Source organism: Hibiscus syriacus, unplaced genomic scaffold, assembly GCF_006381635.1.
Source record: "Hibiscus syriacus cultivar Baekdansim isolate YM2019G1 unplaced genomic scaffold, ASM638163v2 tig00110446_pilon, whole genome shotgun sequence".
Classification (NCBI taxonomy): Eukaryota; Viridiplantae; Streptophyta; class Magnoliopsida; order Malvales; family Malvaceae; genus Hibiscus; species Hibiscus syriacus.
The window spans coordinates 22584-36366 of NW_024062741.1; the positions used below are offsets into that span (position 1 = coordinate 22584).

Consider the following 13783-nt stretch of genomic DNA (forward strand, 5'->3'; position numbering starts at 1 on the left):
GTCCTGCACAAAAAGTTAATCTAAATCACAGTCCGTAATTTATTTCAAAATTATAAATATTATTTTAATTATATATTTTAATTTATTAAATAGAATAGATAGATTATTCACGTACTGTTTTAAAAGTTAATGGTAAAAAATTGTATGTAGAAACGAATGCATAAAATTTATGCTAGAGGATGCATTTGAAACTAATTACATATTTGGATGAAATTGAGGATGAAATTGAAAGATTCAAAATTTAAGGACTAACTTAGAATGAGAGTCATAGTTTGGGGATGAAATAATAGTCATAATTTAAAATAAGAGTCATTGTTTGGGGACAAAATTAGAATGATAGTCAAAAGTTTAAGGACTAATTTAAAAGTTTAAGGATCAATTTGAAATAAGGGTCATAGTTTGGGGACATATGTTGCAATTGGCTCAATTATATACTGTGATAAAATGATTATCTAATAAATAAATTATTCTTTTAGTTTCTAAAATTATGAAGTTTTTAGTTGATAAAATGATTAAATTGCCCCTTAACGATCAAATAATTTTACAATTAAATCTTAACTGTAATAGAAATTTCTTGACTTTGCCCCTCACGGTGTACGAGGAGTTTATGAGTTATATATAAAATTATTTAATTTTAGAGTATATAAATGGTACTCCGACTATAGGGTATTGTTTTATTAAATCCCTCTACTATTAAAAGTTATAAAATTGTCATCCAACTATGGAATGTTACTTTTTTAAGTCACTCGATTATTAAAAGTTACAAAATGATCACCAACTATTCATTATGTTCCAAACTCGTCTTTTTCCGTTAAAAAATTGACAATTGTTTAAGCTAAACGTTAACATGATGACTGAGATATGATAGTCGTTTGAGATTCTGGGATCATATTTTATCATATCACAGTCAACATGTTAACGTTCAACTCAGGATACCGTCTATATTTTTAACCGAAAAAACGAGTTCAGAACATAATGAATAGTCGGGTGATCATTTTGTAACTTTTAATAGTTGATGCACTCAACAAAGCAACACTTTATAATTGGAGGATCATTTTGTAACTTCTAATAATCGAGGGACATAAAAAAATAACATTCTATAGTCAGATGACCATTTACGCACTTTACCCTTAATTTTATGTCAATATATACAGACTACAATAAGAAAATTAAGAAATAAAAAATGCAAAGAAATTAAAGTTAGGAAAAATAAACCTTACCTCGTAACAAATGACAGAAAATCTGAGATTTGTGAAATGAGAAAGATGAGGGTGAAGAACGAAGAAAGATGAACAAAATTGTGGAAATACATTGGAATATATAAAGGTGGAGGGAGCTACTGGGGAAGCAGTGGCGGAAGGTAAGATGGATTAGTGGGGACATGGCCCCCCAAAATTTTTAAAATTACAATGTAGACCTTTAAAATTTTCAAAAATTTAATTTGGCCCCTCCAAAATTTTTAAAAATCATATTAAACTTTAAATTTTTTGAATGTTCTTGATTAAACCCCCTCCCATTATTTCTAAAAAATCTCATTAAGTCTCTCAAATTTTCAAAAGTTTTAGTTAGACCTTATTTTTTTGGGGGAAAAATGTAAACTAAAACCTTCAAAAAATTTAAAAATTTTAATTTAACCTCTGAAAATTTTAAAATTTTACGTTGGGCCCCCAAATTTTATCTCAAATTTCGCCACGGTGGGAAAGTCTAAGAGACGGCAAGCTAATTTAAGACTAGGGAAATGCGCAACCTAAAATGTTAAAAAGCGTAACATTTTAGGTTTCGCGGAACCTAAAATGTTAAATTTTCCTTAAAATTTTCGGTTGCATACATTTTTTATAACATTTTTGGTTTTAGCGGTTGAATCGAAAATATTAAAAAAATAATATTTTAAATTTCACGTACCTTAAATTATTTTATATTTTGAACATTTTAGGTTTTGTCTTTCCTCGTCTTAAAATAAGGCTGTGGAGAGCAGGGGTGGATGCACTTGGCCCCTAGGCAAACAAAAAAAACTCACATTGGGTTTAGGGATTATCATGTTCGAACGTCATCACCACGTCAATGTGACACTCTACCGCTGAGTTATATCCCTTCTCTGCCCCAATCAAGAAATAGAACTAACTAATCCTAAGTCAAAGGATCGAGAAACTCAACATCGCCACTATTCTTGAACAACTTGGAGCTATGCTTTCTTTTCACACTATTACAAATACGAAAATAATGAAAAAAGTTGGATTCAATTGTGAACTACTCCTATCGGAAATAGGATTTACTACGGATTCTAGCCATATACATGTGGTTTCATAAAACCGTATGATTCTCCCGGTCTAAATCAAGCAGATTTTACATGAAAAGAAAGGAAATTACATATCCATTATTTTTAAAGAAAGGAAATTAAAATTTTGGATCCATTCTTAAATGGGTAAACTACAGAGTTGGTCACTTTTGTTTCAATTTTATAAACGTATGATCGGTCGATCTAAAAAAGTTAATATGTGGTCACTTTTGTTTCATTTTAATTAAGATGTGGTCACTGAGACATTAACCTCCGTTAGTTTGATGACATGGCACGTTAGTATAAGATTTAATTTTTTACTTTAACCCCTGAATTTTAGATAAAATATTAATTAGGGACGATTTTATAAATTAAAAGTAATTTAGGGGTAAAGTTCTAATTTACCCTTTTTATATGTTTTCTTCTCTCAAACCCATCTTCCCTCTTATCTGCATATCCCACGGATCACCCAGCCGGATCCATCTAGTGTCTGTTCAGGCTCCATAAGTGAACCATCAAAACTATTGTGCTTATCAAGTTTACCCTTCTTAAATGTCTGGATCGATGATGAACGAAGCCATCAAGTTTGAAAAATGAAGCCATCAAGTTTGAAACGACCGCAGGAACGAGGAAACAAATTCAAAGGAAATGATCAAAAACATGCGATGCCTTGACGTAATTGTATATCCTTATCTCACGGGCAGCAAAATTTGTCTCCACCCATTACATGATTGAATGCAATCGTCCGACTTGACATCAATAGATTCTTGAGCTACCTCACTATGATCATCGTACACTTTCTTCTTAGAATATTGCACTCAATATTCTTTGAAGCTTAAAGCTCATAATAGAATTGGAATATAAACAGCTCTGTCGACGGTGAATGATACGAGATATTAGTTATGTCGGCAAACGTTTGAGGTCAGCAATTGTGAGTATCTAACCCCGAGTCTTGTCATGCATGTTTGGATTTCAATTCTGATTTTACTACTCTATTTTGATTTTTGGTAGGTTATGCATTTAGTATTTAAATTATCGGATTTTAATAAGTTTTATTCAGTACCTAAATTTTAATTTTTTTTAAACAATACTTAACATTTAATTTTTTTTATTTTAGTATCGTATCCTTAAAAATTTAGCGTGTTTAGTACCTAAGCTATCAATTTTAGTTCTTTTTAGTACCTAAATTTTCAACAAAAAAAAATCAAAATTTAACGTTAAATTTTGAACGGGATACTAAAATGAAACAAAAACTAAACTTTAAGTACTAAAACTAATAATTTAGGTGATAGACGCATGGACGGACGCATGCTTCTATGTTAGGGGGCGAACTTCAACTTTTAAAACTCCAGGAGGTGAAAACAAATTTTCAATAGAAAATATATAGTAATTTTAAAATTTCAGGGGCGCCTGCCCCCACCCACCTTCAGTCCATCCCTGGATAGACGCATAATTTATCATTTAATTTTTTAAGTACAGGTAGATTATAAATTTCATCTTTAATTTTTTATACTTATATTTTAGTCATTATATTCTAAAACTTTTATTTTACTCATTAATTTTTTATTTGTTCTTATTTTAATTAGTCGAGTATTAAATCATAAATAGAATGGTGACATGTCAATCAGACATGATGATGTAGACTACTTTTTATTGACATGGAATCCATGTGTCATCCATGTCATTTTCTATTTTACTTCTTTTTTCATCTTCTTCCTCCGTATATGAAAATTTTCAAGTTTCATGCATGTGTCACAACGACGCTGCAATTACAATTTTCGGTATCTTATTCGATCATTCAAGATATCGATAAACTCACCTAGTTGTCTCATTATCACTCTATTAGTTTAGATTTTATCTGAATCACTTTAAAACTCATAAAACTCAATCCTAAAATAAAACTCATGAAACCCAAACCAATATAATCTATAATATTCATCTTTCGATCAACATGGAATTTAGATATATAGATCACTTTCTCCTCCGTCACCTCCCCGCCGTTGATATTTGGAAGAAGATGCATCATCATCGAGAAATCAAAAGAGATTCACAACTATAATTTTTTTACAAAAATAAAGAAATTTTTGGAATGGTTTCATAATTTTTAAAAGAAAAACGTCAAGTTATAATATCATTAAGTAATTAATGACGAAATAATAAAAACAAATAGTAACAAATCAAAAGTTTAGTAAGTAAACTAAAAAAAATTAAGTTCAATGACCAAGAAAATAATGAAAAAGAATGAGGGATGAAATTTATAATTTATCTTTTAAGTATTATTATATTAAAGTCATATATCTAAATATATTATGATTATCAGCCAATCTATTTGTATATTATCGATTAAAATTTTGCAAATACAAATTTCGATACTCTGTTAATCTCACTTTTCCTTTTTATCTTTCTCGTGATTAAAATAATGGGTAAATTATGCGTTTAATACTTAAACTATCAATTTTGATCCGTTTTAGTACTTAAACTTTTAAAATTTTCAAAATATACCTAAAGTTTACTTTTTTTTATTTTAGTACCCCTCATTTAAAAACTTTAGTTTTGTTTCATTTTAGTATCATCGTTCAAAATTTAACATTAAGTTTTGAAAATTTTAAAAGTTTAAGTACTAAAACGGATAAAAACTAATAGTTTAGGTAATAAAGACGTTAAGTTTTTAATGGAGGTACTATAATGAAATGAAAACTAAACATTAAATATGATTTTAAAAAATTTGAAAATTTAGATACTAAGATAGTCTAAGTATTAAATGCGTAATTTACCCTAAAATAATTCTAGAGTTAGTCCAAATAAAATAAGTTTGACTAACTCTTTAACACTATATACTAAGAAAATATTTGACCTGGGAACCCACTTACAGCCAAATTCCAGCCGTGTGAACTGTCGGGAAAGAATCTCGGCTTTTGTCCTGTGATAAAGGCCGATCCTTTTCCCACCCCGACGGCCCGACCGAACCGGACACGGTCTCAACTCCCAATTCCAGCTCTTATCATGTTCAAGTTTCAACCTTACTGGACATATTCTTGTCAGTTTGTTGGTTTATCTTTTATAATAATTGATTTCAGTGTTAATTATATAATAATTAGTTTATCTTACCCGAATCAAATAATTTCAGTGATAAAGAAATTTTTTTATTTCTTGATATTTAGGATTTGAGCCGAGGACGAACGCGGGATTCTATATTAAGGGGCGAACTTAAACTTTAAAAATTATTGTAAACTTGAATTTCAAAAGGAGCAAAATCAGATTTTTAATAGAAAAAATATAAAATATATAGTAATTTTAAAATTTTGGGGGCGATTGCCCCAATATGCCCCCGATCCATCCCTAGTTCGAGCCCTAGGAATGCTAAGCTGTGAACGTTCAATATCAAATGATTGAGAATTATCTTTGAACATATATTGTTTTATACTTACCTCACATTAATATATATATTTTTATAATTGTTTAATTATATATATTTTTTGTTAATTATATAATTAGTCTATGAGGCTACCGGGGGAAGTTCTACGGCGCGATTACCTTAATATACGGCTAAAAAAAGCGCTACCGGTTTTGTTATTATTTTTTAAACAAAATCAGTAAAAAAATTTCGGAAACATTATTATTTCTATCGGTTTTGTTATTATTATTAATTACCGATATTGGTAAACGCGGTAAAAAACCCGGTAAAAAAATAATGTTTTATGTAGCGTTTTACCAGATATGTTACCAAAACCGGTAAAACGCCCAATAATAACAAAACCAGTAGAAATAATAATGTTTCCGGTAATTTTTTACCGGTTTTGTTAAAAAATAATAATAAAACTGGTAATGTCTTTTTTTAGCCGTATATTAAGGCTGTCGCACGTGATTTCTCGGCAACCGGGTGCCAATTTATTTGTTGCAATTATTGTTGTAGCAGTTTATTATTATTATTATTATTATTATTATTATTATTATTATTATTATGTTAGTTGATAATGAATTAATTAATCACATTATGAGTAAATGATTTTTTAAAGAATATTTAAGATTTTACATTTGTTTATAAGATTTATTGATAATATTAACATATAAAAATCCATATACTGAACTGTTAGGGCACTTTCACTTTAGTTATTAAACTTTTAAAACTTATATTACAACCACTAAACTTTTAATTCATTTTTATCACGGTTGATGTCTTTCGTTGTTATTAAAAAAATTGTCATCGTATGTTAAAAATCCTAAGTTTCTTCTTCTAAATTAATATTCGTTTCTCGTTCTTTCAACGGTATTTCTTCCATGAATATATGGTTTCTCCGGTTAAAAAGATAATCAAACTATTCTTCTTGTTCTATTTTAATTTGGTTCAAACTAGTCGGAAAATATTATAATCTCATCAATCTCTATCGAAACTAAAATGTAAAAATCTTTGACCCGTCATTGCCAACCATTAGATCATCTTAAAACCAAACTATGTTAAACTTCTGGCTACACGAAGCTTTCCTATTGTTGGGGTTCATAAAAAATTCATCAAGGTTGAATTTGGTAATTTTTTGTCTTCTTATTTATTTATTGTTTTATTTGTTGTTGTTGTCTAGTGTCTATTTCTATTGACGGTTGTGGATGAAGACAGTGATCGAAATAATGTCGGATAATAATGACGTATGTGATCCGAAAGATGATTATAAATTAAAAAAAATAGTATTTTAAAGTTTTTTTAGATATCATGTCAATTTATTTAACGAAAATGAAAATAAATTATAAAAATTACTATCACAATGTAAGTTTTTATATATATAAAAAAAGGTTATGAAAACCATTGACAGACATTAGAATCATCATATGATTATATGCAAAAAAAAAAACGATATACATAAAAGGAGATATACATAAAAGGGTAAACTATTTGAATAGTCCCCTATATTTTTGGTTTGATCGACTTTAGTCACTAATTTAAAAATTAAGGGGAAATGGTCCCTAATGTTGTTGATCCGTTTGATTTTTAGTCCCTAATATTATTGATCCGTTCGATTTTAGTCTCTCAGCTTTTAACTCCCGTTCGATTATAGTCCCTCAATCATATTAGGGACTTAACAAAAAGGGATTAATATGAATTAACGGCGGAGAGACTTAAATCAAATGGACCGATAATATTAGAAACCATTTAACCTTAATTTTTAAATTAGTAATCAAAATCGGTCAGACGTTAAACAAAAGAGACTATTCGCATACCTTTACTATATCAATCCGAATGAATGGATTGCAAAAGAGAAGTAAAATGATTAAAGCCAACTCAAGTTAAATATCTGTTGTAGGTAATATATTTCTATTTTATAGTGATTATTGAACACATAAAATGAACTTTATGATTATAGTTACAAAATATGTTTTATTTTCCTTATTTATCTTGCTAGAGAAATTATAAAATGAAAATCAAATCACATAAACTCTAGGCATTCTTAATCTCTCAATGCAAAAATGTAGTAGTATACCAAAAAAAAGGATGATAATAAAAATAAAAAGTCTAGCAGCCACCGCTGGAGGCGGCGCCGGTGGCAGTGGAGTTACCCCTACTCCAAGACGAGAAGTTATCACCAAAGGTAGGGGTTCATCCTATTCCACTACCAGCACTTCCAACGAGTTCTTCCAAACCCTCAAAGAGATCTTCATCTACATGCACGTTGGGGATCAAAAGATCGTCGTCATAATAATCGCTTTCACTTCCAAGAGCCATGCCAACGCTTTCATCCTCACCGGGGTTGTGCACGGAGGCAGCAGCGTCTTCGGGCGCCGAAAGTGGGGTCGTGGGAGAGAGGCTCGTGGCGGAGCGAGGAGAGGAGCAAGCAGCATGCATGGTTTCCGCGGCGGAATCTTTGGCGGTGATGGTGGTGGCAGCGGTATTTTGAATGGTTGAAACCTTGTTCCGAGTGCTTCCGGCTAGAGAGTTACGGTGAGTAGGCTTGGGGTGCGTGTGTTCGCCGTTGTAGGTAACGATGAAGACGTTGGGATCCGTATTGCTACGCTCCAATTGTTTCCTCGCCGAACACCCTTTCGAGCTACTGCATCTGTAGTAGTTCCTGAAAGAACCAAAATTCATCTTTAATTAGAAGAATTTATCACTGAAACAGAATCTAATAGAAACCTTCATCGAAATCACTTTACCTTGGATACGTAGAGCCTTTTATCGGTTTCTGCCCGTATTTACGCCATGCCCAAGGATCCGATGACAAATTATCTCCGGTTACATGGCACACGGTTCTCTTCATCTGATTCTTCCTGCAAAAAATGGAGGCTTTTCAATTTTTCAGCTGAGAAATTACTGCAAAACAGAATGAATCTTTCCAAAAAAACGGTGTCGTTTACCTCTTTCTTGATCTTGGAGTCTGAGCCTGTGATTGAACTCGTTGTTGAAGCTGCTGCGACGGTGGTTGCTGCTGATTCCCGAAGCCGCCGAAAGAGAACATAGGAGCGGAGGTTGGAGTCAAGGGGGAGCCTACCCCGACGGTTGTGGTTGTCTGCGGTTCTTGCTGGTGTTGTTGCAGCCTATGGTGGTGGTGGTGGTGGTGATGATGATGAAGTTGGCCACTAGATCCTCCGTGGACAGAACTCGAAGAACATGGATCCATGCCTTGATTAGTGGTGGGGTCGACTTTCGTCAAAAAGGGCTTGTAAGAATCATGCAGGGAACCGATTTTAAATGTAAACGGGTCGTCTTCTTCCTCGAACGTCAACGACGCTAAGCAAGCCAAAGGATCTTCCCTGAAACTACCGCAATTCCGATCGTTCTTGTTGTCGCTGCCGCTTCTTTCCACGGCGGCGTATCTACTGGTATCGGCAGCTGCCGTCTTACAACTCCTTAAGACGGCGTAAAGATCCCAATCCTCGGCCATCTTTTTTGATGAAATTTCCAACTCCGAACTCTCAGCTGCGTTTTTCTTATACACAAAATTGGAAGAAAAGGGAACGCAGGCGGAAAGGACAGCTTTGACTTTTGGTTTTTTTTTTTAAACAAATATAGGAAACGACGGTGCACTGACTTGGTAATTGTTAATTATTTATACAGAAAAAAAATTAAATAGAAATGTCAAATGTGTATTCCATTCATGAAAAGGAATGAACAAATTTGGACTAATTCTGAATTTCATCCTTATACTTTATATAAAGTGGGAAGTTTAATTCTCTCTTTCATTTTATCATAATTCAAATCTTTGATCGATGTACGAACCAACTTACCTCAACGGTTAAAGGAATTGTCGATGTTCCTAGAGGTCACATATTCGAGCATCAACGACTGCAGTAGGGTGAATGAGCGTTTATTGTCAAATGGTTGAGAGAGTGTTTAGAACATATACTACTTTGGAATCATCTTAGTTTAATAAAATAAAAACTTTGATGGATGGTCATTGCTAATTTATTGGATATAAATTGTTGAACCATCGATTTTCATTGATTCTTGGATAAATTACGTGTTTAGTACCTAAACAATCAGTTTTGGTCCGTTTTAGTATATAAACTTTCATTTTTTCAAAACTATACCTATAGTATATTTTTAATTCATTTTAGTACCACTGTTCAAAATTTAACGTTAAATTTTTAAAAAAAATTGAAAGTTTAGTTACTAGAATGGACCAAAATTGATAGTTTAAGTACTAAACGCATTAAGTTTATGACGATGGAGTACTAAAATGAAACAAAAACTAAACTTTAGGTATGATTTTGATTTTTTTTAAAGTTTAGGTACTAAATGTGTAGTTTATCCTTGATTCTTTACTTGTAAATTGTTGCATTACTATTAATTGTTACCTATTTAGGTTGACTTTATATTTTTCAGTATACAAGGACTAAATTTTAACAAATTAGAATAAATGGACTAAATTTTAACAAATTAGAATAAATGGACTAAATTTTAACAAATTAGAATAAATGGACTGAATTCTACAAAAAAAAATTGTTCATTTTTTCTTTATGAGTTTTAGTTTCTCCACTTTAGCTTTTTCTTTGACTTCGTGAAAATGTCAAAGGGAGGGAGGCGGAGCAATTGGGCAAATTGTAAAGACTATGCTTCCAAATTTTTATTCTGTTTGCACGCTCAGGAAGTTTGTCAATTTGCACGTTTTGCAACTACTTTATATTCTATTTTGGAAGGTGATAATCCACAAATGGAGTAAAAATCAAATATTTTTTTATAACTACCGGTATCCGATCTAATGATCGATTAATCCAGATCGAATATTATAGAGACAAGGGCGACCCTCTCAATTCATTTTACTTCATTCACATAGGGATGACAATTTAACCCGAATCCGATGGGTTCCGACCTGACCCGATTGGATCAGTTTTTTTTAAAAAAAATCGGGTTTGAGTTGGGTCGTATATTTTAAGGGGTGGGGTCAGATTGGGTAGAGGATGAAAAAACTCTGATCTGATGATAATAATGTAATTTTCTTTTAAAAATTATTATTTTTAATTAAATCCTTAATTTATATCGGGTCGGTCGGATTCATACTCTAAAAAAATAGGTCGGGTCAGAGTTGCGTGAAGGCTATATATTTTTCGGGTCGGGTCGAATGTTGGATATAAAAAATTTTGGTCGGGTGGAGGATACCTATTTTCGGGTCGAGTCGAGTTGACCAAAAATCCGACCCTAATCCATCCCGTTGCCATCCCTACACTCACAATCGTAAGGATTTGAACCCCTGACATAGCTTAAATAATCTAGCACCTCATCCCACTAGACCAATCAGTTGTTGGTGAGTAAAAATCAAATATTGAATGGAGTAGTTTATTTAAAGTTAAAATTAAGAGGGACCTAAAACAATTACAACCAGTTATTTTTTGCATGACACCTCCCACCACACTACAATTAGCTTAATCCTCAAATTGTTTTTTGCTATTTTTTTAAATCATCACATAAAGGGAAACTCATGTTAATGTAATAAAACAATTTATAATTTGATTTTCCATAGGTTAAAACAATTTGGTAAATTTTGAAATTATGTATTTTTTTTGAAATAATCACTGGTATTTGATCTATTGACCGACTAATCCAAATTAAGTACTGCAAAGGCGAGGGTGACCCTCCTAACCCAATTTGCTCCATTCACAAATGTTAGAATTCGAACCCTTGACCTTGCTTAAAGGACCTAGTGCATCATCCCACTAGACCAACTGATTGTTGGTTGAAATTATGTATTTAATGACACAAATTAAGGGAATTTAGACGCATAATGGTAGGTTCTTTCCCCCTTGTTATTTTGCATTTAGATTCGATCCATTTCAGCAACCCAAACAATGGTGGCAGCCTACAATAGAGCAGCCTATTGCCTAGTGGTATAGGGCATGTGTGCAATTCATTCCACGGCCTAAATTCATATATTCTTAATAGTTAAAAATAATTATAAAATAATATATGTTAAAAATATTTTTTAAACGTTAATAACGCACATACATCATAGAGACAGTCAGTTGAATTTGAAATATTTAGAAAAAGTTGATCACGAAGATCATTTAAGAAGTTAACCCATAATATAAATTAAAAATAATAATTATGTTGTTATTAAGAAAGAAAAAAATTGATATTAAAAATAAAAATATTATGATGAAATATTAAAATAGGAATAAAAGTAGAACGCAAAATATTATTTTAAAAAACAATCACTTAATTTACGAAAATGTATGAAATGTCAAATAAATAATTTACCTAAAAACACTGGAAAATTTGAGATTTGAGAACAGAATCGAATACCCGCAGCAACCGAACACGAGATGTACGCCAGTTCTACGGTGCAGTTCTCAAACTCGGAGGCCGAGCTGCAAAATCTACCACTCTCGTGACGGCGCGTGCAAAAGCTAAGAATTCCGGAGCTCTCCTTTCGATACGAAAAATGGGAATTCAGTGCAAAAGCAGTTGTCCGGCACTCTGCAAATCATCCTAATTCGTGGCTGGTTCACCTAGGCCAATCATGATCGTACGATAAAACCTCACGTGGCATGTTCCGACAGTGATTTGGTGGGTCCTCCTACAGAAAGAAGAATGGAACTGTACCTCCATTGTTTGCCTTTAGTGTAACCTTCTTTTATTGGGAGATCTTGGACCGTTAAAAATTTTGTTGGATACTCTTCTTTTTTTCCTGCTAAATGCGATGCTTTGTTTAGTTGGAATCTTTGCATTTTTAACGGTGTCTGATTCGAACGTACTGTGAGAGTGTAGAGAGACTTCAATGGTCTATTGGGAGGATTTATTTTTATTTCAAATGATAAATTATATCCCAGTTAAGTACACATATTATCACTTTATTATAGGTATTGTTTTATTAAGTTAATCGATTATTAAAAATTAAAAAATAAGCATTCGATTATGGAGTGATGCTTTGTTGAATCTCTCTACTATTAAAAGTTACAAATGATCATATGATTATTCATTAGGTTCAAACTCGTTATTTTTTGTTTATCTTAGTTATTTGCTTGTGAAATAAAATAAAATGCCACAAGTTACTAAACTATTATCAGAGCTTCATTTTGATTATTAATTTTTCAAAAATTATAAAGTAACCATTAAATTTATCAAATTATTATACAATGATCATTACAATGTTATAATAAACATAAAAATTTGATAAATCCAATAACTATAACAATTTGATAAAATTTAATGATTGTTTTGTGAAAATTCAATAAAATGTAATGATAAAAAAAATCACTTCATAGTGATGGCGAAGGTTTGATTCCATAAGTTTCTACCTGGAATGATAGGATTGCAGAAAGCAACGAGTTTAAAAGGATAATTTCTCATGAACTAATCAAATCTGAACAAGCAAGAAACAATAGTGAAGACCTCTTCCAGAACTACTCATATGTAGAAGCAAGATATCTTCTCTGCCCACTATAGTGATCTTGATAACTAAAAACATGTGCATTTGCATGTCCTTTAGCAAACTTAACTGCTTCATCCTGTCTTGGAAATGTAGCCCATACTGCTGTTCTAGAAAATGAGTAACAAGAGCCAAGTCAACAAAAAAGGACAGTAAGAAAAGAGATGAAGAATGCTTTTGAATCAAACAGTTTATCTAATAGAATCTGAGAAGTCCTGAAATGAAGTCAGACAACTACCTCAAATTTGATTATCTTGATCACTAAGATCAACGTGAATTTCACGTAACAAGCGCAGCAACTCAATGGTCTTTTTGGAGGAATGCCATGTGGAGACCCATAAAATATAACTGGTGAGAACTGTTTCCCACGGCTAAATTTTCAAGGCTTAACTGTTGTAGAAGCAGACTAAAGGAAACATAAAGTTAGATCAATTTCTGCAGTACCGTAGCCAAGAAACAATGAACTGGTGACAAACAAGTCAAAGTGTCTAAATTACAGGATTCTGTTATTAATTCAAAACAAAGCCAAATTTCGTTCAAATAAGTGAATCCATGTATCTAAAGTCGACTTTCAGGTGAGCTGAGTTTAAGTCCTCGCTGTACTCGACCAAAAAAGTGTCCCAATAAGCTATAAACATGAATAAAACAAAAGCAAATT

At 32.0% G+C, this 13783-nt stretch overlaps 1 protein-coding gene across 1 annotated transcript; it reads right to left on the bottom strand.

Annotated features, from left to right (window-relative positions):
• Window positions 1-7862: 7862 nt before the first annotated feature.
• LOC120125886 (probable WRKY transcription factor 27) lies at window positions 7863-9144 on the bottom strand. The gene is made up of 3 exons (XM_039144207.1): window positions 8618-9144; window positions 8417-8530; window positions 7863-8331 (listed from the first exon to the last, which is right to left on the bottom strand). The coding sequence occupies exons 1-3, from the start codon at window positions 9142-9144 to the stop codon at window positions 7863-7865; spliced, it is 1110 nt and encodes a 369-aa protein (XP_039000138.1).
• Between the last annotated feature and the right edge of the window lie 4639 nt (window positions 9145-13783).

Coding starts and splice junctions, on each gene's coding strand:
- LOC120125886 (XM_039144207.1), bottom strand. CDS start 9,144: ATGGCCGAGGATTGGGATCTTTACGCCGTCTTAAGGAGTTGTAAGACG. Junction 8,531..8,617: donor ACTCCAAGATCAAGAAAGAG/GTAAACGACACC, acceptor CATTTTTTGCAG/GAAGAATCAGATGAAGAGAA. Junction 8,332..8,416: donor AAAGGCTCTACGTATCCAAG/GTAAAGTGATTT, acceptor TGGTTCTTTCAG/GAACTACTACAGATGCAGTA.